This window comes from Neofelis nebulosa, chromosome 11 (assembly GCF_028018385.1).
Source record: "Neofelis nebulosa isolate mNeoNeb1 chromosome 11, mNeoNeb1.pri, whole genome shotgun sequence".
Taxonomy (NCBI): Eukaryota; Metazoa; Chordata; class Mammalia; order Carnivora; family Felidae; genus Neofelis; species Neofelis nebulosa.
The window spans coordinates 87,929,151-87,949,607 of record NC_080792.1 but is presented as its reverse complement, the minus strand read 5'-3'; the positions used below and the strand labels follow the sequence as shown (position 1 = coordinate 87,949,607).

Genomic DNA, 20,457 nt, shown 5'->3' with positions numbered 1-20,457 from the left:
CAAGAAGCTGCAATAGGAAAAAGGAGCGCCCCTGCCCCACTCAGCCCACAAAACTGCTCTTATCACATCTGTTTGCACAGAAGGACAAGAACCTGAAGCCACGCTTTGCCCCAACGAACTTTGACTTCACTCAGAGGACTTTGTTTTTATAAAATCCCATATTGTATTGTGTTTCTGGGACCCACAGAGGTCTCAAACTCAAAGGCCCATGGTGGGGAGCCAGGCAAGTAACATAAACAAGGCTGGCCTGGTGTGAGACAAGAGGGAGAGGTGGGGTCTGTGGCAAACACATCTCCTGGGGAAGAAGGCGGCTGCAACTCAGTTCCTTCTCACTGCTGCTCTGCAAGAAGGTGGGACCAGTCCTCCTGCTGCTGCTGGATCTTCCAAGTTCTTAAGCAAAGCCAGAATCCACATATATGATTTTTGTGAGAGGCGAGCCAGACTTTCTTGGTTCGAATTCTAGCCAATTACACTTAACCTCTTTGGGCATCAACTTTTGTCATCTGCAAAATGGAGATAAACATTCCTGCCAAAACATCCTGATTGTAATAACGGGACAACATCGGGGAAGCCAGGCTGAGGTGGCATTCTACAAAACCACAGGCCCAGACTCCAAAAATGTCGATGTCCTAAAGGACAAGAAAAGTCTGTTCCAAATTTAAAACCAACTAAAGAGACGTGACAGCTCAATGCAACACCTGGGTAAAATCCCTGCTAGAAAGGACATGATGAGGACACGTGGAGAAGTCAACATACATGTCGTTATTAAACAGTACTGTGTCAATATCAAATTTCCTGAATTTGATCACTGAATTGAGGTTATGTAGGAGAAATGTCCTTGGTTTTAGAAGGAAGTATCTAAGCATGAAGGGTGGTATCTGTAACTAATGCACATGGCTCAGGGGAGAAACACACAGTTCACCCCCATCATTCAGTTTCAGCATCTGGGCACCTGCCTCCTTGCTGAGGTCAAAAGGCACTGTTCTGTCTTCTTGTTTCAGCTTTCCTAAGCGAGTGTTCTTTTCATGTCGTCTATTTAGTGCCACGTTGTTCACATTCGGTGCTTTTAGTTGGCGATTTTGCTACTAATAAACTGTTAGGAATTTTTTAATGTTTATTTTAAGTAGGCTTTGTGCCAATGTGGGGCTTGAACTCACAACCCCAAGATCAAGAGCTGCACGCTCCACCAATGGAGGCAGCCAGGTGCCCCGGTGATTTTGCTATTTAAAAAGAAGGCAGTAGGGTGCCTGGCTGGCTCCATCAGTGAAGCACGCAATTCTTGATCTCGGGGTTGTGAATTCGAGCCCCATGTTGGGTGTAGAGATTGTTTAAAAATAAAAATCTTTAAACAAACAAACAACCCAGAAACACATAAAACAAGGTTAACCTATTGAACGGCTGACAAAATATTGTGACCAGAGCCTCATAGGAACCACAGGAGCAATGGTTCAATACTAATTCAGTGTTCATGACGACTTTGTAGAACACAACTGCTATGAATGACAAGAATTGACTGTATATGTATTTCAGTTGCTATTCTCGCAACTTTTTTGTAGGTTTTTAAATTTTCAAAATAAAATGTTAACAAAATTTCTCACTTAGAGGCTCACCTGACTGGGGTGCCAGAATTCATACCAGGCAGTCCAGACCCAACAAAGACACAAGAGGTGTCCCTTATGAGTATATTTATGTGTATACAGACACACACACACACACACACACACACTCACACGACACTGAATGGGGAGGGGGATCAAGACAGAAAAAACAAGAAGCATCCAAGTGGCACTGGCACAGGGGAGGAGGAGGGACAAAGGGAGCATTTGTCCCCACTGTGGCTCCCACCGGCGGCCTCCTAACAGGAGGTAAACCCAAAGCTGGAAGAACAGGAAGTGCTTATTCTCTTAGAGGAAAGTTTCAAAGTGCAGTCATTTCTCTTAAAAAAAAAAAAAAAAAAAGAAGAAGAAGCCTCTTCCCTCCACTCTCTGCCCCCCTGACAAAAGCCCAATCCCTGGAGCTGGCTGTCCTTAAGGCTGGGGCAGGACGAGGTCGTGGGGAGCGGCGTAAGGCCAAAGATCTGAAGTGCCCAGGCCCAGAAGGGCTTATGCATAGTGGCTGCCGGGCGTCAGGGGGTGATCCCCTCTGTGGTCCAGCTGGTCCTGCAAGCGGGCGAACTCGGCCAGCTCGTTGAGCTCCTGGAACTGTCGGTCCGTCTTATGGCTGACCAATGAGCGGTAGAAGTGGACGGCAAAGACGATGAAGACCAGGCCAAAAGGGACCATGATGGTGGTGGAGGCGATGGCGGCGGCTTGGCCTGGAGTGATGCCACCAGTGCTGCTGACGTTGGCGACTGCATCGCTGGCCGGGGGCTTGCTGGTGGGCCGCAGCTGCCCGGGCTGCTTCTTGAGAGGCAAGAACTTGACCCAGCAGAGCAGCACCACTTCAGCCAGGAAGAGCAGCGTGCCGATGACCGTGGAAAAGGCCCAGGCCAGCTCGATGTGGCGGTGCATGCGCTCATGGGGTGACTCCTTGACCGAGTTGAGGTTATGCACGTTGCTCACCGCCTCGATGTTGGGCAGGATGCAGGTGCTGATCATAAGTGCAAACAGGTGCACGGCCACCAGCACCGTGGTGCATGCACTAAAGGCGATGAGCAGCCCGGGAGGGTAGTCATGGTCGGCATCTAGCTGCACCTCCACCATCGCCACCTAGGGGCAGGGGGGAGGCAGGCTGAGTGCCAGGATTGTCATGGCCCACAGAACCACACTCAAATCCTGGCTCCCCTCCCATCAAGCTCTCGGACCCTGCGCAAATCAACCTGGCCTCTCCAAGCCTCGGTTTCCTGATCTATATAACGGGGGTAAGAGCACCCCCTCACTTAGGGTTGAGAAAGTACTAGTGAAGATAGCAGGTTTGGAGCCCAGGCTGCCTGGATGTGAATCTCAGTTCTGCTATTCGCGGGCCACATGTCCTTGGGAAAGCCACTGAGCCTCAACTTCTTTATTTGTGAAACAGATATCACGGTAGTTCACAGGATTATTTTAACAATGAAGTCAGAGGGGTGCCTGGGTGGCTCAGTCGGTTGAGCATCCGGCTTTGGCTCAGGTCATGATCTCACGGTTTGTGAGTTCGAGCCCCGCGTCGGGCTCTGCGCTGACAGCTCAAAGTCTGGAGCCTGTTTCAGATTTTGTGTCTCCCTCTCTCTCTGCTCCTCCCCTGCTCATGCTCTCTCTCTCAAAAATAAATAAACATTTTTAAAAAAATTAAAAAAAAAATGAAATCAGAGTCCCTGGTACATGGTAAACATCTCCCAAATAGTATCCACTGCTCCTACCAACCAGCCAGGTATTTAAAGCCAAACCACAAACGGTTAAAATGGTAAGTTTGAGGCGTGTCTGCCTGGGTGGCTCAGTTAAGCGTCTGACTTTGGCTCAGGTCATGATCTCGTGGTTTGTGAGTTCGAGCCCTGCATCTGGCTCTCTGCTGTCAGCGCAGAGCGCTTTGGATTCTGTGATTCCAGAGCTCTCTGCCCCTCCCCCGCTCATGCTCTGCTTCTCAAAAAATAAACAAACTTAAAAAAAAAGATGGTATGTTTGATGTATATTTTACTATGATACAGTTTGTATTAAAAAAAAAAAGCACAACCACCAAACCACCAGCGGCCCTCTCTGTTGGCCTAACATATGTTCCCAAGCACAGGCTTCTCTTTTACTCCCTGCTCCAGGGAGAAGGAGAGGGGTGGGGTAGAGAGATGAAGGCCCTCCCAGGCCAGGCCCAGCCCTTTCTAAGGACACAGTGCACCAACCAACGAGGAACGTGAAGCTTCCTCAAAGAGACTGAGCCAGGTGCTGTTGCAGTGTGATTGGCAAGCCCTGGGGCCATCTCCTGCCCTTGCCCCAGCTCTGGGCCCCACGGCTGACGCACTAGCTGCTCCCCAGTTCCTGGAGACCTGTGGACCCAGGGTCACCAGGGGCACGTTCTGGGCCTGCCACCTGCTGCTTCTCACTTGGGCCTTGCAAATCACCCCCATGTGAAGATGCCAGCTCATCAGATCTGGACCAGGAACAGCGAGCAGTGGGCACACTGCCAGGGTCTGCCTGCCAGGCTGGAGGGACTGGGGCAGCAAACGCCAATGGCAATACCATTAAGGATAGTGAGTGGCCTTTCATAAAATGTTTGCTATGTGGGTACCAGGCTCAGAGAGGGGAGGTCCAATGCTGAAATGTATCCACTAGCCCCATACCAGGTGACCCTGACCCCTCCTTACCCTGGAGGCGGGGGGTGGGGCTCTTTCTTTCCCCACTAGCTCTCCTGCTTGTTTGCCTGGCCCTGCTTGCTTTCATTTCTCATCTCTCTACCCTTCCTTTGACCAGGAAAGGCAGTGTGGGGCATTGGTCAGGATCACGGGCTCTAGAGCCAGGCTGCCTGGCTTTGAACCCTGACTCCTCTGCCCTTTATTCAGCTGTGATTCTAGCAAGCTCCTTCAACTTTCTGGGCCTCAGTTTCCTTATCTGTAAAATAGGAATAATAGTACATGATTCAGAGCATTGTTGTGAGGACCGAGTTAATCCCATGTAAAATACTTAGTGCCTGGCACAAAGTAAATACTCAATAAAAGTGAGCTTTATTATCATTTTTTCAGTTTAGAAACCTTCATCCCCAAACCCACTATCTCTATATGGAATTGTGTGGGGTTTCTACTCTCCACTGGAAGGGTATACCTGGGCTGAAAGAACACCAAGGCCAAAGTGGGGGGCCTGAGTCTGGCTCCAGAACCACCTTCCTTATTTGACCTTGGTCAAAACCTTCCCCTCTTGTCTGTAAAAGGAGGGAACATGACGAGATTAAGGTCACAGGCTAAAGCTAATTTGGGGTCTGATACCTTGAGAATCTGATGAAAATAATGGATATCCTCCTTCGAACATCCAGGCATATATATTCACAGGGCTTTTCAGACAATTTCAACGAGATTCACAGACTTGCCCCAGACTTGCCCCAGTTGATGACTGTATGAACTGTTCAGCCCAGGAGTTTACAAAATGTTTCAAACTCATATAAATCTGGGGCAGTGCCATCAGGATTTCAACTGTTTTTTAAGATCACTGGTGGCCTAATGCCAATCCCGAGAATTCTTAGTACACACGGGTGAGGGCAGGCCATCAGGGCACAGTGAGTTAAGGGACACATCCCAGGGACCCCTGTTCTCAGCCACCAAGCATGCCCACGCTGGAAAGGGAGGGGGACACCCTCCAGCAATGCATGCCTTCTGCCACCACCTCCCCACCCCCAGCACTTCCTCTTCCTGTTTTTGGCCTGTTGCCCCGGAACCTGAAACTGGAGAAGGGACAAGCAGGAGAGCCCGCTGGCTGCTTGGCTGCCTCAGGTCCACTGGCTATTTATTCACTCACTGGAAATATCCAGACCCATGAGGTACATCAGGCTGAACTGAATGCTGGGGTATATTCCAGGGGGACATATACAGGTAACTAATCTGTTCCCTTACCTGGTGTCTCCCCTTCTATGTAGCCATTAAGGATGAACTGGCTTCTCCACTTACAAAGCTGGTGACCTTGGACAAGTATTTCAACCTCTCTGTGTCACATCAATAAAACAGGGGCCCACTTCTTATGGTTGTTATGACCATTTAATGAGCTAATGAATATAAAGCCCTTGGAACAGGAGCTGGCATACAGTAAGCTTAACAAAGTATCAACGATTATGAGCAACATCATTATTCTTTTACAAATGAGGAAAAATGGGCTCAGAGAGGCGAGGTCAGCTTTTCCAGGGGTCAGACTGCTTCTAAGTGGGAGCTCTGAACTCAGATCCATGTGGCTTTAAAGCCCATGTGCAAAGTGGATAATAGAAGCTCTTTCTCACCTGGGTGCCCCTACAGACTGAATGCTTCTGTTCCCTCTAAATTCTCACCTTGAAACCCTAATCCCCAGTGTAATAGTAATAGGAGGTGGGGACTTTGGGAGATGATTCGGTCAGGAGGGTGGAGCCCTCGCAACAGGTTAGTGTCCCTACAAAAGAGAGCCCGGGGGCACCTGGGTGGCTCAGTGGGTTAAGCATCCACTCTTGATTTCGGGTCAGGTCATGATCTCACTGTTGCTGAGATGGAGCCCTGCGGAGCCTGCCTGGGATTCTCTCTCCCTCTCTCTCTGCCCCTCCCCTGCTTGTGCTCTCTCTCTCAAAATAAATATATAAATTAAAAAAAGGGGGGGGGTGTATGTGTTTATGCATGGAACCTGCTTAGGATTCATTCTCTCTCTCTCTCTCTCTCTCTCTGTCGTTCTCCCCCGATCACACTCTCTAAAAGAAAAAGAACAAAAAGAGTGAGAGAGCCCAGAGAGCCCCTTGCCACTCCAGCCATGGGAGGGCAGAGTGAGTAGACAGCAGCTTTGAATCAGGAAGCCAGCCCCTCCACAGATTCCGAATCTGCTGACACCTTGATCTTGGATGTCCAGTCTCCAGAACTGTGAGGAAATAAATGTCTGTTGTTTATAAGCCACCCAGTTTGTTATTCTGGTACAGCGGCCCAGATGGACTAAGACAGTTGCTGAGGAGACTAAATAAGGTCTTGACATGTAAGCATTTACCACAGGGCCAGGCTACAGGAGGTGCACAATAAATTTTAGTTAAAAAGAAAAACATGGGGCTTGAAGCAGAAGAGAAATAGCCCAGGGGTGCCTGGTTGGCTCCGTGGGTAGAGTATGCGGCTCTTGATCTTGGGGTCATGAGTTCGAGCCCCATGTTGGGTGTTGAGATTGCTTAAATAAACTTTAACAGAGAGAGAGAGAGAGAGAGAGAGAAAGAAAGAAAGAGAAAGAAAGAAATAGCCCCTGGACACCCTTAGCTGATCCCATGAGAGAACTGATCCCATGAGCCAAGGTTCTGCCCTCTGGGGTGGGTGAGAGGGTCAGATCCCCACTCTGGGCCTCATCTGCCCAAGTTCCAAACCTGGGGCATAAGGGGAAAGTGTGCCCCAAACCACACGGTGCCAGATGGCTACCTCAGCAGGACAGAGACCACGCTTTCCACACCATTTGTCATACTCACAGGATCCAGGACCAGAAATCACAGCTGTTGGAACGGACCTGACCTGGGGACACCAGAACTGGCCAGCTCTCCCAGAGGTCTTGAGCTGGGGAGAGGCTGGCAGCAAAGCCTGGAACGCTGGGCACTTTGAGGAAGAGGAAAAGCCCTGCTCCCAAGCTCTGGAAGAAACCCCATTACCCTCACCAGCCCTTATAATTCCTGGGGCTTTGACCATGCAGGGTGGCTGTATGTACTGTTCCCACACTAGGGGCAGAGTTCAGTGCCATGGGGCTGCGGAAAGAATAATGTGGACTGAGAAGGAACGGATGGCACGCGTCTTGGATCCTGATGAAAACCATTCACAGGAATACAAGCCACTGTTTTTTCCAGAACGCTTCCCGCTTGGGAAATCTCCCCACAGATAGCAAGAGCAAAGTCAAGGGGGCCTCGCGGAATCTGGCAGGCGACTCCCAGGGCCCCAGCTCAGTCCCAGAGAGATCAGATCAGATCAGATTGCAAGCAACTTCACAAGGTAAATATAGCCAGAGTGCTGGGCCTGTTAACCCAAAATAAACAGCTCCCAGCCAGCCAAGGGCCTGCTTGAACCTGGCCACATGGGGCCTAAAGGGATAGGAAGGACGAGAGACTGCCAGCCCCACCTCACACTGGTCCGTGGATCCCGCACGGTGAACACTGGGATGCCAATTTTCAAGTATGAGATAAGAAGATGACCATAGGACTCTACAAAGGGTGGGGCCTGGCTGGCTTTGCCAGGCATGTGCCCGCTACGCCCGAATGCCAACCATCATTCCTCGCCCCTGCTGGGCTGCATGGAGACCCCTGCCACCTGGTGACTCGAAGTCCAGGCCCTTCTGAGACAGTCCTCCCATGCCTGGCCCGACCCCAGCACCCACAGTTGGGAGAGCCAACTGTCCTTTTCTAAGTCGAAGCTTCACTGTTCACTCCTTAAGGAGGGTGGGTGGCTGGGCCTGGAACAGGAGGGCCACCAAGCACAGCCACCCAGGTCATCCAGAGTTGTCTGAGCTTGCCGCACTACCTCAAATGCAAACCATTTATTAAGAAAGAATTGAGGCCTTGTCTAGTGGTTTATAAACTCTTTTGACCACTTCAGTCCAGTACTCCAAATGTTTCCATAAAGAGAAACACATTTGTAACAGAAACAAAAGTTTCCCCAAACAATACTTCTTCTTCTTCTTTTTTAAAAAAAATTTTTTTTAACGTTTATTCATCTTTGAGAGACAGAGCATGAGCGGGGAAGGGGCAGAGAGAGAGGGAGACACAGAATCCGAAGCAGGCTCTGGGCTGTCAGCACAGAGCCCGGCGTGGAGCTCGAACTCATGAACTTTGAGATCATGACCTGAGCGGAAGTCGGATGCTCAACCGACTGGGCCACCCAGGTGCCCCACAATACTTCTTCTTAAAGGAAGGTAATATAGCCTAGCCTTACAACACCCAATGCATGCTATTTCATTCCATTCTTATTTCATTTGAAAACAACAACAATAACAACAAAACAAAAAACAAAAACAAAAACCTGGTAGTGATTCACTAAATATAGGTCATAAGCTAAATTTGTTGAACTTGCTGGTTGGGGGAAGTACAGGCCTAGGCTCTTTCTTTCTTTCTTTTTTAAATTTAAAAAAAAATATTTATTTGGGGGGAGGGGCAGAGGGACAGAGAGACACAGAATCCAAAGCAGGCTCCAGGCTCTGAGCTGTCAGCCCAGAGCCCGATGGAGGGCTTGAACTCATGAACCCTGAGATCATAACCCGAGCCAAAGTCAGAAGCTCAACCAACTGAGCCACCTAGGCACCCCTGGGCTTTCTCTTGATCTGATTCCAATTCCTTGGTTTTACCTTCCAAGTCACCCCTGTTCTGTGGCCTCTCAGGTGAGGATGAGACCATTCACCTACTTATGGGAAGTATGTATTGAGAGCTTACTATGTGCCTGGAGGACCTTGTGGCTCCGAGAAAGTGCAGGAACTAGGACAGCAAAATCTCTGCCGCAGCGAGCATGGCAGGCACTGAATATTTAGGCAAAATAAGTATTTTCAGATTGTGGTAAATGTCCTTCAATCCACACTCTCCTGCTACTACACTTATCGAACATGTCCTAAAGACGTAACTATATGACTTGCTTCCTCCACTATACTCTTATTTCCTGTTTCCCCAGGATCCAGCACTGTTCCTCTTCCCTCTAGGGGCCACGGTAAAACACTGTTGAAGAAATAAATCAGGGACACCTGGGTGGCTCAGTTGGTTAAGCGTCCAACTCCGGCTCAGTTCGTGATCTCGCAGTTCATGAGTTCAAGCCCCATGTCAGGCTCTGTGCTGACAGCTCAGAGCCTGGAGCCTGCTTCGGATTCTGTGTCTCCCTCTCTCTCTGCCCCTCCCTCACTTGCACTCTGTCTCTCTCTGTCTCTCAAAAATAAATAAACATTAAAAAAAAAAAAAAAAAAAGCTACCCAGAAGTCCCATTAGAGAGAAACCTGCTGGCTTTTACTTAAACTTTCTCAGCTTTACTTCTCCAAGGGACCCCACCCCAGCCCCAAACATTGATTACTATCATGCCATCTTAAGAAACCCTAGAGTTCTCTCCTTCACCAGACCTGCACCCAACAACTGGCAGAACTCAATACAAATCCCAGCTGAAAATTCCAGAAATGCAGGACAGACACTTGTGAAGTTTTACAAAAGGCTTCTCTGAGAGGCAGGGAGCACCCTCCCCTTGGGGCATTAGACAAATTTCCATTTATAAACAGCCTGGAGTGCAGAACCCCACATCTGGAAGGATTCAAAGGCCCAGCTATTAACCAGCTACAGCAGCCAGAGGGCAGTTAAGTAGAAATGGCTCCAAGTCAGACCTACCAGTCCATGAATTTTACTAGCTGGGTATCTTAACTTCTATGTTTCTAAGAGCCTTAGTTTTTCTATCTATAGTAAATATCTTTTAGAGTTGGTCTGAGGAGGGGGCCTGGGTGGCTCAGTTGGGTTAAATGTCTGACTCTTGATTTTGGTTCTGGTCATGATCTCATGGTTCATGGCTAGGGAGTTTGAGCCCAGCACTGATAGCTAGAGATTCTCTCTCTGCCCCTCCCCCACTCGAGCTCGCTCTCTCTCTCTCTCTCTCTCAAAAATAAATAAACTTAAAAAAAAAAAAAGAGTTGATCTGAGGATAAAATAAGAATGAAAGAAAAGGGTCCAGGGTCATTCATATCTAGTGGTTAGTAAATAGTAGTAACATCATCAAGATTATTCTAGAATTCATCACACAACTCCTCTCCTCCAAAACCCTAATGCCTCCCACTGCCTACACAAGAATTCAGATTTCCGAAACAGCCAGTCAAAGCCAAGCAACACCTTACCTGACTAGATTCACCTTTCTCAACTACTCCCTACACACCCTCAACTCCAGCCACACCTGCCCCGCCACCTTTCCCTGAGACCCTAAATTTCCCATTTTGTAACTTTGCTCCCAACACTTCCTCTGATAGGAGGGTTCTTCCCGAGCTCTGACTCTATCACCTCTGGAATCACACTGTTTGGAATCAGTTCACCCCTGGGGCGCCTGGCTGGCTGGCTCAGTGGGTAGAGCGTTCAACTCTTGATGGTGGGGTTGTAAGTTCAAGCCCCACGTTGGGTATAGAGATAACTTAAAAAAAAAGAAAAAGAAAAAGAAAAAGAAATCAGTTAACCCTTACCAAAGTAGTCCCATGGGAACAAGGGTGAGCGAGATTCCTGAAAACCTGGGCCAGGTATGTTCTAAGTGCTTTGCAAGTACTAACGCAATGAACCCTCACACCAACTCTGTGAGGCAGGTACTGCCATTATCCTCGTTTTACAGGTAAGGAAGCGAAGGCCCCGAGACATTAAGTGACTTCCCCAGGACCTCACAGTTGTAAGCTGTAAAGCCGGGATTTAAACCCAAGCTGTCTGGCTCCAGAGTCCTTGTTCTTTCTTTGCTCTGCCGTATTCGGGCCTCGAGCTCTGTCCTCCTACCACTCCCGGTGTTTCCCCCTAGCGATGGGGCCACCCCAGGGTCACAGGGCTCTGCAGCTCACCAGCCAAGCAATCCCAGCCAAATTATCCACCTGGGACAAAGCACCTGCCCTCGCCTGCCCTCCACAGATCGTGCGAAGATCACAAGAGATGGTGCAAATAAAACACTTAGCACAACGCCTGGCCTACTGCAAGAGCCCAATCAACAAAAGCAATGATCACTATTTAGTAATTAGCACTATGAGTAGTAACAGTTATTTCTTTCTCGTCTCCATGCCCCCCTGAACTCTGAACAACGTATCCCAGAGGCTCAATGTCTTATGATTTCAGCCCTTCCTTCCAACTCATTTTCACGGGCATTCCAAGCAACTTCTGAACCCGTTCTGGGACCCGGGAACAAAAGGGTGCTGGCGGGCAGAGAACTTGAGGAGGCAGATAATCCAAAAATAATTGATCCCAGGTTGTGGAAAGCATTTTGTTTACGGCAGCAAGCTGACCTTCCCAATTATCTTCTGCTTAGGCTAACGTTACAGCCTGCCCTCCGCAGCAAACCAAGATTGCCAGTGTGCTTGCCATGGTCCCGCAAGGCACAGGGTCAGGCCGAGGGGGCTGCCTCTCACTTAGATAAACTGAGGCACAGGTGACTAGAGTCATACCCTCATCTCCAGGAGCTCCTGCAGGATGCTGACCATGTGCTATGTATCCAGGGCCCCTGGTTTAGGGACTCCGGATGCTGAGCCTAGTAAAGGCATGTTGTTTCCAGAAATGCTGTCAGGAGTAGGATTCTTGTTTGCAGACGAGAGAGGGTCCAGCTACGGTGTGTACAATCAGATTCTGACAATTCCTCAACCTCTGGTGGGCTCAGTCAGGACTCATAACGAATCCTCATGCAAGACGAGAGCAGGATAGGTACCCGTTTTGTCCACATGAGGAAACTGGCTTCAAAGAATATAAGCCGCTTATCTGAGATCCTGCAGCCTATCTCCCCAGCACATCAGGGCACCTGGCCAGGCCCTTCTGCCCACAAGGGGGGAGTCTTTCAATCCCCTCTGGGCTCTTCAGAGACCCTCCCTCAATCTCACCTGCTGAGCAGGTGAGCCTGGTAGCCTTGCCAACTCTCCTACCTTTGGAGATCGGAGGTCACATCAGTGCCTCTGGTTTTCCATGTCTCTAGGAAGGAAGCCCTCTGGGGGCAGGAAGTTGGTTGTGCTGACTCACGGGCCAAGGGAGAGTAGTCCAGGAAACTTGCCACTGTTTCCATGGTGCCGGGCTGTGTGGCACCCCTTCCTCTCAGAGGCTCACTCACAAGGCTGGGTGTCTGTAGTGGGGAGTGGAGCAAGGTAGACCCGCCTGCCTCTTCGATCTGTCTGTCCAGGCCAACTCCATTTCTCCCATAGATTTACAGACTCACAACAGTTGCCCCCTTGTAACCACTTTCCCAGAACACAAGCTGTGATGGGGCTCGCCCCTCCCTGTCAGAAGAACTTTGGGGAGTTCATCTGTGGAGCCAGGAAGGCTTCTCCACCCTGACCAGGGAAAATATAAAGATTTTTCTTTTGTAGTTTTTTTTTTAAAGTAATCTTTACACTTAACATGGGGCTCGAACTCACAACCCCGAGATCAAGAGTGGCATGCTCTTCCAACGGAGCCAGCCAGGCACCCCCTGACCAGGGAAATAGAGGTCCCCAAGATATAGTCTGGATGAGCCAAGGCCCACCCAATGCCACTGGCTGCCCTGCTTCCTGACTTCCTGCACCATATTCTTAGCAGGAGGAAGAGGAAGGTGCCATCTGATTGAGAGGCCAGCTTCTCCAGGCCTAACAGGACTCCAGAGGGCAGGAAAGTGCTACCCATTAGATCCTCAGTTCTCCCGAAGTGGGAAGGGGGCTGGGCAGTTATGAATTTATGACCCCAAGAAAAAGGGGAACAGGTATGCCACCATCTTAAATTCAGTGCACAGCTGTGAGAAGCTAATGGTGTCACTCCCTGCCCCCAAACTGTAACGTTTTTATTTTGCTTAGAAGAAACTTTCCTGCTCTATTTCCCATCTCCCAGGAGTCCTGGTCGAACATGTCCCTGGCTGGACGTTGGTCAGAACTCCACACACCCACAAAAGGCACAAGTGCCCAAGACAGTTCTGAGCCTGCAGACTCAGGTTCCAATCCTGCTCTAGTAGAGTACCGTATCGCCTTGGGAAAGTTCCGTGGCAAAACCACCTGAAAGGGTAGTTGAGGAATTAGTGTGGAAGTTTAGGGAACCTACAGGATGCCTAGTACAGGGTGAGTGATTGGTAAATGTCAGCTAGTCTTAAAGATTCTTCAGGCAAGAGGCTCAGACTTGTCTCCAAGGATCTGGGAATGACAGAACAGAATTCCATCATATGACCTAAACTAAACACTAGGGTGCCACTCCCTCACACAAACACACACATTCTCTCATCTCCTCTCAAGGAGCTTCCTCGATTTAATTCTTTTTTTTTTCTTTTTAATTTTTAAAAATGTTTATTCATTATAAACACGAACAGAGCACAAGTGGGGGAGGGGCAGAGAGAGAGGGAGACACAGAATCTGAAGCAGGTTCCAGGCTCTGAGCTGTCAGCACAGAGGGCGACAAGGGGCTGCGACTCGTGAGCGGAGCCGTGAGATATGACCTGAGCTGAAGTCGGATGCCCAACCGACTGAGCCACCCAGGCACCCCTAATTCTTAGTCAGAGATACTTCTAAATAGCAGCCTTCATTTACTGATTCAGAAATCAAGATCCAGAGAGAAATGTGTCTCAGGTCACCCAGGCAGTGGCAGACCTAGGGAGAGCTCTTCCCCACCGGACCACCTGGCTTTTCCACTGAGGCCCCGTGTGCTCTGGGCCTGCTCAAGGCTTCTAAAAAGTTCAGGCTCCATTGCGTCGGCCCACTTGTTTGTAGAACACAGGGAGAGTACCAGACACGCTCCCAAGAAAACAGGAGGGTGCAGCCACTCCCTCCCTCAAGGCCAAGAGCTCAGCTCACTCACTGGGCAGGCGGGAGTGCTCTGGGCTAGGACCTTGTTTTGGGGGGGGGGGAAGACCCCACTCACACAGGTTGGTTTCACACAGTGATAATCACGAATTGTTCTGTAGGCCCCGCCATGGGAGACTCCAGGCCTGAAGGCATCCTCAGGGCCACTTCTTGGTCCAACCTGCAGCCTCACCTACACCACCTCTCAGAGGCTTCTCGCTGCAGCCCAGCCTGGCATGGGAAGAGGAAACTATGCCTGACCCCCCAGATCAGCCCAAAGCCCATTCATGGGGAATATGTCCCACCGGCCTCCCCCACACCCAGTGACTCAGTGGCAAGTTTCTGAAGAGTAGACTGAGGGTGGAGAGCGGTTGTCAAAACCCCAGGCTGAGGCTCTCGGAAAATGCAGTGGGAGAAAGGTTGTCAGGAAATCCCCTCCACTAGGTGATAAAAGGACATGGCCAATACGTTTTGGCCTCAAGTATGAGGTCATGTGAGAGACAGCTCGAGGGTCCCTCTCCACCTCTTGACACCTGCTCCCAAGGAGATCACACCCTTTCCGTCCTTCCTTTCCCCCTGAACATATATGTGGGACTGTCTTCTTACAGATCCACTTCTAAGATACTGCTCTTTCCTCCCTACTTGCTGCATCAAACTTGCCCATTTGAAGGCACCTGAGCCCCCCAACCCTGGACAATTTCTATGACACCCAGTCTCCCACACCAGGTGTCACTTGTCGCCCACTTTTCCTCACGTCCAGCACTCTGGACTTCCCACCCCCCAGCGTCCACAACACCTTTCTCCCAGATCTTTCCCGCATCCCCTGCCCTCCCGGCCCGCCCAGCTTGCTCCCTGTGGGCACCGTCGGGGCTGCGGGCGGGAGCGGCCAGGACAGGAGAGGGGGCAGGGCAGGGCGGCCCGAGCTCACCATGGCGAAGCCGGAGAGCAGAGCAGAGGTCCGGCTAGAGGCTTTGAGCTTGGCACGGCTCAAGTAAAGCTTGCGCCAGGACAGCGCCTGCATCGAGTGCTCGTTGAGGCTCATCACCTCGGAGTAACTCTGGCCGATCCAGTCCGGGTAGGTGACGGCGGCTGGCGGCGGCGGCGACCCCGGGGTCTCCCCGTCCCCGCTACGGCGGCGGCTCCGGCGGCTGCCGCTGGTGGTGCTGCCGCCGCTGAGGGGAAGCTCGGGGCTGTTGTTGTTCGGGGGCGGGGCGGGCTCCGGATGCATGGAGCACCGTGCAAAGGCGCGGGCCGGCCCGGGCGCCTGCGAGGGCAGCGGCCCCCACCCTCCGCCGCACCTCCGCCTCCGCCTGAGGCAGCCGCCGCCTGCCCCCCGCGCGGGCCGGGCCTGACCCAGACGGCCGCCAAGCACGAGAGGCAGGTCGAGGAAGCTGCTGCAGCCCCAACTCGCAGGCCCGCCGCGCCGCTTGCAAAAGCCCGGGGCGGCCCCGACGCGAGCCTGCGCGCTAGCCGGCGTCCAAGATCCTTGGTCCGGACCCTCGGCGCGCGCCGCGATTGGCCGCCCCCTTGGGCTCATTAGCATGGCCCCCGCCCATTCCTGACACCCCGCCCACGAGGAGGTGGGAGGTACCGGCGCAAGTCATGTGACTCGTGCCCTCCGACGGCACCGCCCACCGTCTCCGGCGCGGGCTACAAGCGTTTGCTCCTCTTTCTGGCAGCTCTCCAGGCCCTCGGGGCCGTGTCGAGCTCTCGCTGCCCGCGCCTCCCGTCTCAGCTGCTCCGATGGCCCCTCGCCCAGAGCTCGGACTCCTGGGTCGGGCCACCTGAGGTCACGTCTCGGCACCTCCTGAGGCCCGTTCCCCCTTGGAACTAAGTGGCTCAAGGTCTGTAGGAAAAAGCTGGCTGAGGTCTAGAGTTCATTCGGTCTTTACTTACTGAGCACCTACCAGGTGCCAACTTGTTTAGTCGCTCAGGGGTGAACAACATGGACAAAATCCCCTGCCTTCGTGGCGCTTATATTCTAGAGGGAAGACACACAAACACCAAGGAGTAAAATTATGATAGTTTAGAGGGTGATAAATGTATCCGGAAAAAAAAAAAAAAAAAAAAAAGGCAGGGTAAAGGGGATGAGTAGTGCCCGGGTTGCAATTTTTATTTAAGAATGCTGTGGTCGGGGAGTTTTGGTCTGTTTTGTTCAATCCGTTCACTTGACGGGTCACCAGCGTCTGATGTGTAGTAGGTTGGCTGGCACCCGATAAATATTTTTTGAATGAATGAATGCTCAAACCCATTCAGAAACTGTTTACTGAGCGCCTAGTAAGTGCGAGACTGAGGGATTCCAGGAAAATGGTAACCTTACTGGAATCATATTTTAGTGGGGACAACAGGCAATAAATTAATAAGTTTACACTTTTCTGACTTGGTCACATTTGAAATGAGACCTGAGCCAGCGATGCAAAAAGCCAGGAGCCTGTATTCAGGGGACAATAGCAAGTGCAAAGACCCTGAAGTGGAGGCAGAGGTGAGGTGGGGTTAGAGGTCTAGGCTCTGGGAGGACAGGGACATTTACTGTCGGGTTCACAAGTGTACCCCAGTATCTAGATAGCACTAGGCACGTAGGTGGCGCTCAGTAAGTATCTGTTGAATGAATAGGTGTGGGAGAGACAGTGATGAGTGAAGCTCATAATTAGCCCAGTCAAATCACAGGCATGTGGCATTCCAGGTCAGCGATGATGAAATTTAACTGTTGTCACCACTAGAGGGCGCTCCTCCACACCCCCCACATTATGGGATAAACCTTAAGGCCCCTTCCTCCCCAAAGTTCTGGGATTCCTCAGAGGCCTTTCTGGGCGTTTTCTTGAAGAGTAGGCAAGTTGGAATTTGAAATCTCACCTCACTGGGCTTGTTTCTTTGACGGCTTTTGTACTTGTTACTCCTTCTGCTTACCATCTGTGTTCGAATGCCACCTCCCAAGACAGACCTTTCCTTCCTGTCTAAAGTAGCCCCTATCTCATATTCCATCATCTCACCCTACTTTATTTCTTTTGGAATTCTGATTACTACAGTATCTGAAATCACCTAGTTTATTTATGTATTGACCTGTTTGTCCTTGTCCCCACCCCAGCCAATGAGCACCCTGAGAGCAAAGTTGGTGTCTGTTTAAGTCACTTTGTCAACACCCCAGGGACTCTCACGGGATTAGGTGCACAGGAAACTCCTATTTGAAGCATGTTTAATGAATAAGATGTGCTTGGGTCTGAAGAATCCTTGCTCGGACAGAACTGGGTACACACAACATTTGGAAGCTGGTGGGGCCTGAGGGAGGCCACGTCTGAAAGGGGAAGAGGCTGGAAGCTGGAAGGAGAGATTTGCTGATTTAGAAGGAACAATGGGATCTGGGAGTGGCAGTTTAGCAGGGGGCTTTGGAGTTGGGATGAGGCCACGTTTCTCCTTCCTCCAATTCCTCCATCATGCCCCTCCCCCCCCTCCTAATTCTCTGCAGTTTGAGTCCTACCACATGCACAGAGCAGAAAAAAATAAAAATATTATCCAGACTTGGAGGGGAGGCATCTGGGCAATCCCTGCTTCCGGCCCTAGGTCCTATAGCCCTGAAGGGCCTGTGGTTAGTAACTTTTCCCCACCAGCCGGGACCTGAGATGCACCAACTCCATCCCAGACTAACCATTGGAGAATCCTGTTTGAAACCCAAGCTGCCCAGCCCGGCGGTGCTTCCAAACTCCACGCGTAGCTCCCCCTAGTGGCCAGGGACGTGTGCTCTCAGCCTTTGGGAGTTTATATCCAAAAAAAATCCAAATAGAATTTTTTCAGTCAACTCTGTGCGTGAGCCTATAGAGATCCAACTGAAAATGTTGCTGCACCCTGCCGCTGTGGCTGTGGGCACAGCCCAGGGCTGACCAAAGATGGCCCGAGCTGCCCTTGGAGATCGGGTAGCAAGCTCCTGGTAAGATGGAGTGAAAAAAAGCTAATGCTTAAGTACTGCTTACTAATGACAGGTGCTATTTTAAACCCTTTATTATTAAGTAATTTATATATTGTAAATAAGTACATAATATACAAATATAACACGTATGATTTAATATATAATATTACATATAATTGATATATTTTATTAAAGTTGTTATATACTCATTATATATTTAAGTTTTTTATTTTATTTTTTAAGATTCTTTAAAAATTTATTTACTTTTTAAATTTAATTTTTTTTTTAATGTTTATTTATTTTTGAGAGAGAGAGAGATAGAACATGAGCTGCAGAGGGGCAGAGAGAGAGGGAATCACAGAATCTGAAGCAGGCTATAGGCTGTCAGCACAGAGCCTGACACGGGGATCAAATACACAGATTGTGAAATACTGACCTGAGCCAAAATCCAGTGCTTAACTGGTGGAGTCACCTAGGCACCCCTATTTTATTTTTTTTTAATATTTTTTATTTTTAATTTGAGAGAAAGAGATTGAGAGCAGGGGAGAGGGACAGAGGGAGAGATAGAGAATCTCAAGCAGGCTCCATGCTCAGCGTGGAACCCAATGTGGGGCTCCATCCCATGACCCTGGGATCATGACCTGAGCTGAAATCAAGAGTCCAACGCTTAACCAACTGAGCCACCCAGGTGCTCCTAAATATTGTTTTAAGTAGGCTCCATGGCCATCATGGGGATTGAACTCATGACCCTGAGATTAAGAGTCATATGCTCTACTGACTGAGCCAGCCAGGCGCCCCTTAAAATTTTATTTTTAAGTAATCTCTATACTCAACATGGGGCCTAAACCCACAACCTAAGATCAAGAGTTGCATGCTCCACAGACTGAATCAGCCAGGGCCCCCCATATTATAGGTTATATTAAATACGTGAAATGATTTCATTGTTTATTATTTTATTATATTGAATATATTGTATTCAACTCAAGAGTTTTTTACAACTCATGCTATTAATATCACCATTTTCCAGATGGAAAATCAGAAAACTAATGAGTATAGTAAGTACTACAGGACATTAAACCTTAGAGTGGGACTCTAGGATCTGGGGCTTCACCACCATCAAACTCACACCTGCCTGCATCTCCAGAGGTATTTTGTTAACGTGTAAGTTACTAAAAACCACCCAAGCAGTTTAGTTTTAGCTTGTTCTTAGGGCAAAGTTTGAGAACCACTGAACTAGATGGGCTTTAGTTTTTAAGTACTTTCAGTCTTTTACAATGGTTGTTGGGGTTGGCTGTTCCCTTGTCTACTCAGTTGCAATGTGACCTTGGGCAAATTACTTAACCTCTCTGAGCCCCCAGTCCTCTTAGCAAAAATGGAGGTATTAGAAATATCTATTCATGGACCCTGAGTGTGGACACCTAGTCACCTCTCTCAGGCAGATTAATAGGAGAGGTATATTTGATGCCCAGCTGAAGAGGAACCTTCTTGCCACTTCCTGTTCAATAAAAGCTCAAAGAATTTTCCACTTTTAAAAAGAGAGTACTTTGGGGCGCCTGGGGTGGCTCATTCAGTTGAGCTTCCGACTTTGGCTCAGGTCATGATCTCACTGTTTGTGGGTTCAAGGCCTGCATCGGGCTCACTGCTGTCAGGGAGGAGCCCGTTTTGGATCCTCTGTCCCCTCTCTCTCTGCCCCTCCCCTGCTCTTGCTCTCTTTCTCAGAAATAAGTAAAACATTTAAATAAATAAATAAAGAGAGAGAGAGAGAGAAAGAGAGAGAGAGAGAGAGACAGAGAGAGTACTTTGTTGGAGCCCATCATAATCTGATCCCTTGCTTCTGTTTGCTTCCTTCTCCCATCTCTGCCTCCCCCTCTGCTCTGAGGTTTAAAACCCCTAAATTAGGAGTGCCTAACTGGCTCAGTCTGAAGAACCTATGACTCAAGAGTCATCTAGGTGTCATGAGTTTGAGCCTTGTGTTGGGTATACAGATTACTAAAAATAAATAAATGTTTAAAAAACACCCTAAATTAATAATCATAAAAACAACCACCATTTCTTGAACTCATGCCTCTACAGAACAGGGCTTGTATACCTCTGGTAATAGGAAGCTCACTCCTTCCAGAAGCCATGCATCCGTAATGGTTATTTTTAACAGTTCACAAGTTTTCCTTGTATGGAATTGGTATAGGCCTCCCTGTGACTCCCACTGTGTGCCACACAGAATGTGTGAAATCCCTCTGCTGCCCAGCCCTGATGCCAACTCCACAAGACATCTGGAAGGCAGCTTTAGTGAATGATCCAGAAGTCTTTCAGAATGGAAGAAGTGGGTAAAGAAAGCTGGAAACAGGGGCGCCTGGGTGGCTCAGTTGGTTGAGCGTCTGACTTCAGCTCAGATCATGATCTCACAGCTCGTGAGTTTGAGCCCCGCATCGGGCTCTGTGCTGACAGCTCAGAGCCTGGAGCCTGTTTCAGATTCTGTGTCTCCCTCTCTCTCTGCCCCAACCC

The 20,457-nt window shown here is 49.7% G+C and overlaps 2 protein-coding genes across 3 annotated transcripts in view; one reads left to right on the top strand and one right to left on the bottom strand.

Moving 5' to 3' along the window:
* Positions 1 to 741: 741 nt before the first annotated feature.
* On the bottom strand, positions 742 to 15,512 carry ORAI1 (ORAI calcium release-activated calcium modulator 1). The gene is made up of 2 exons (XM_058691315.1): positions 14,983 to 15,512; positions 742 to 2,708 (listed from the first exon to the last, which is right to left on the bottom strand). Exons 1-2 carry the CDS (start codon positions 15,280 to 15,282, stop codon positions 2,103 to 2,105), a joined length of 906 nt encoding a protein of 301 aa, XP_058547298.1. The 5' UTR covers positions 15,283 to 15,512; the 3' UTR covers positions 742 to 2,102.
* Positions 15,513 to 15,741: 229 nt separating this feature from the next.
* The window catches only part of KDM2B (lysine demethylase 2B), a 154,901-nt gene continuing 150,185 nt past the window's right edge, over positions 15,742 to 20,457 (top strand). The window contains exon 1 of one of the 2 annotated variants that reach the window (XM_058691304.1): positions 15,742 to 15,898. The gene's annotated coding sequence lies outside the window, so the exon portion shown is untranslated. The remainder of the gene's footprint in view (positions 15,899 to 20,457) is intronic. The other variant, XM_058691307.1, reaches the window with a different exon arrangement.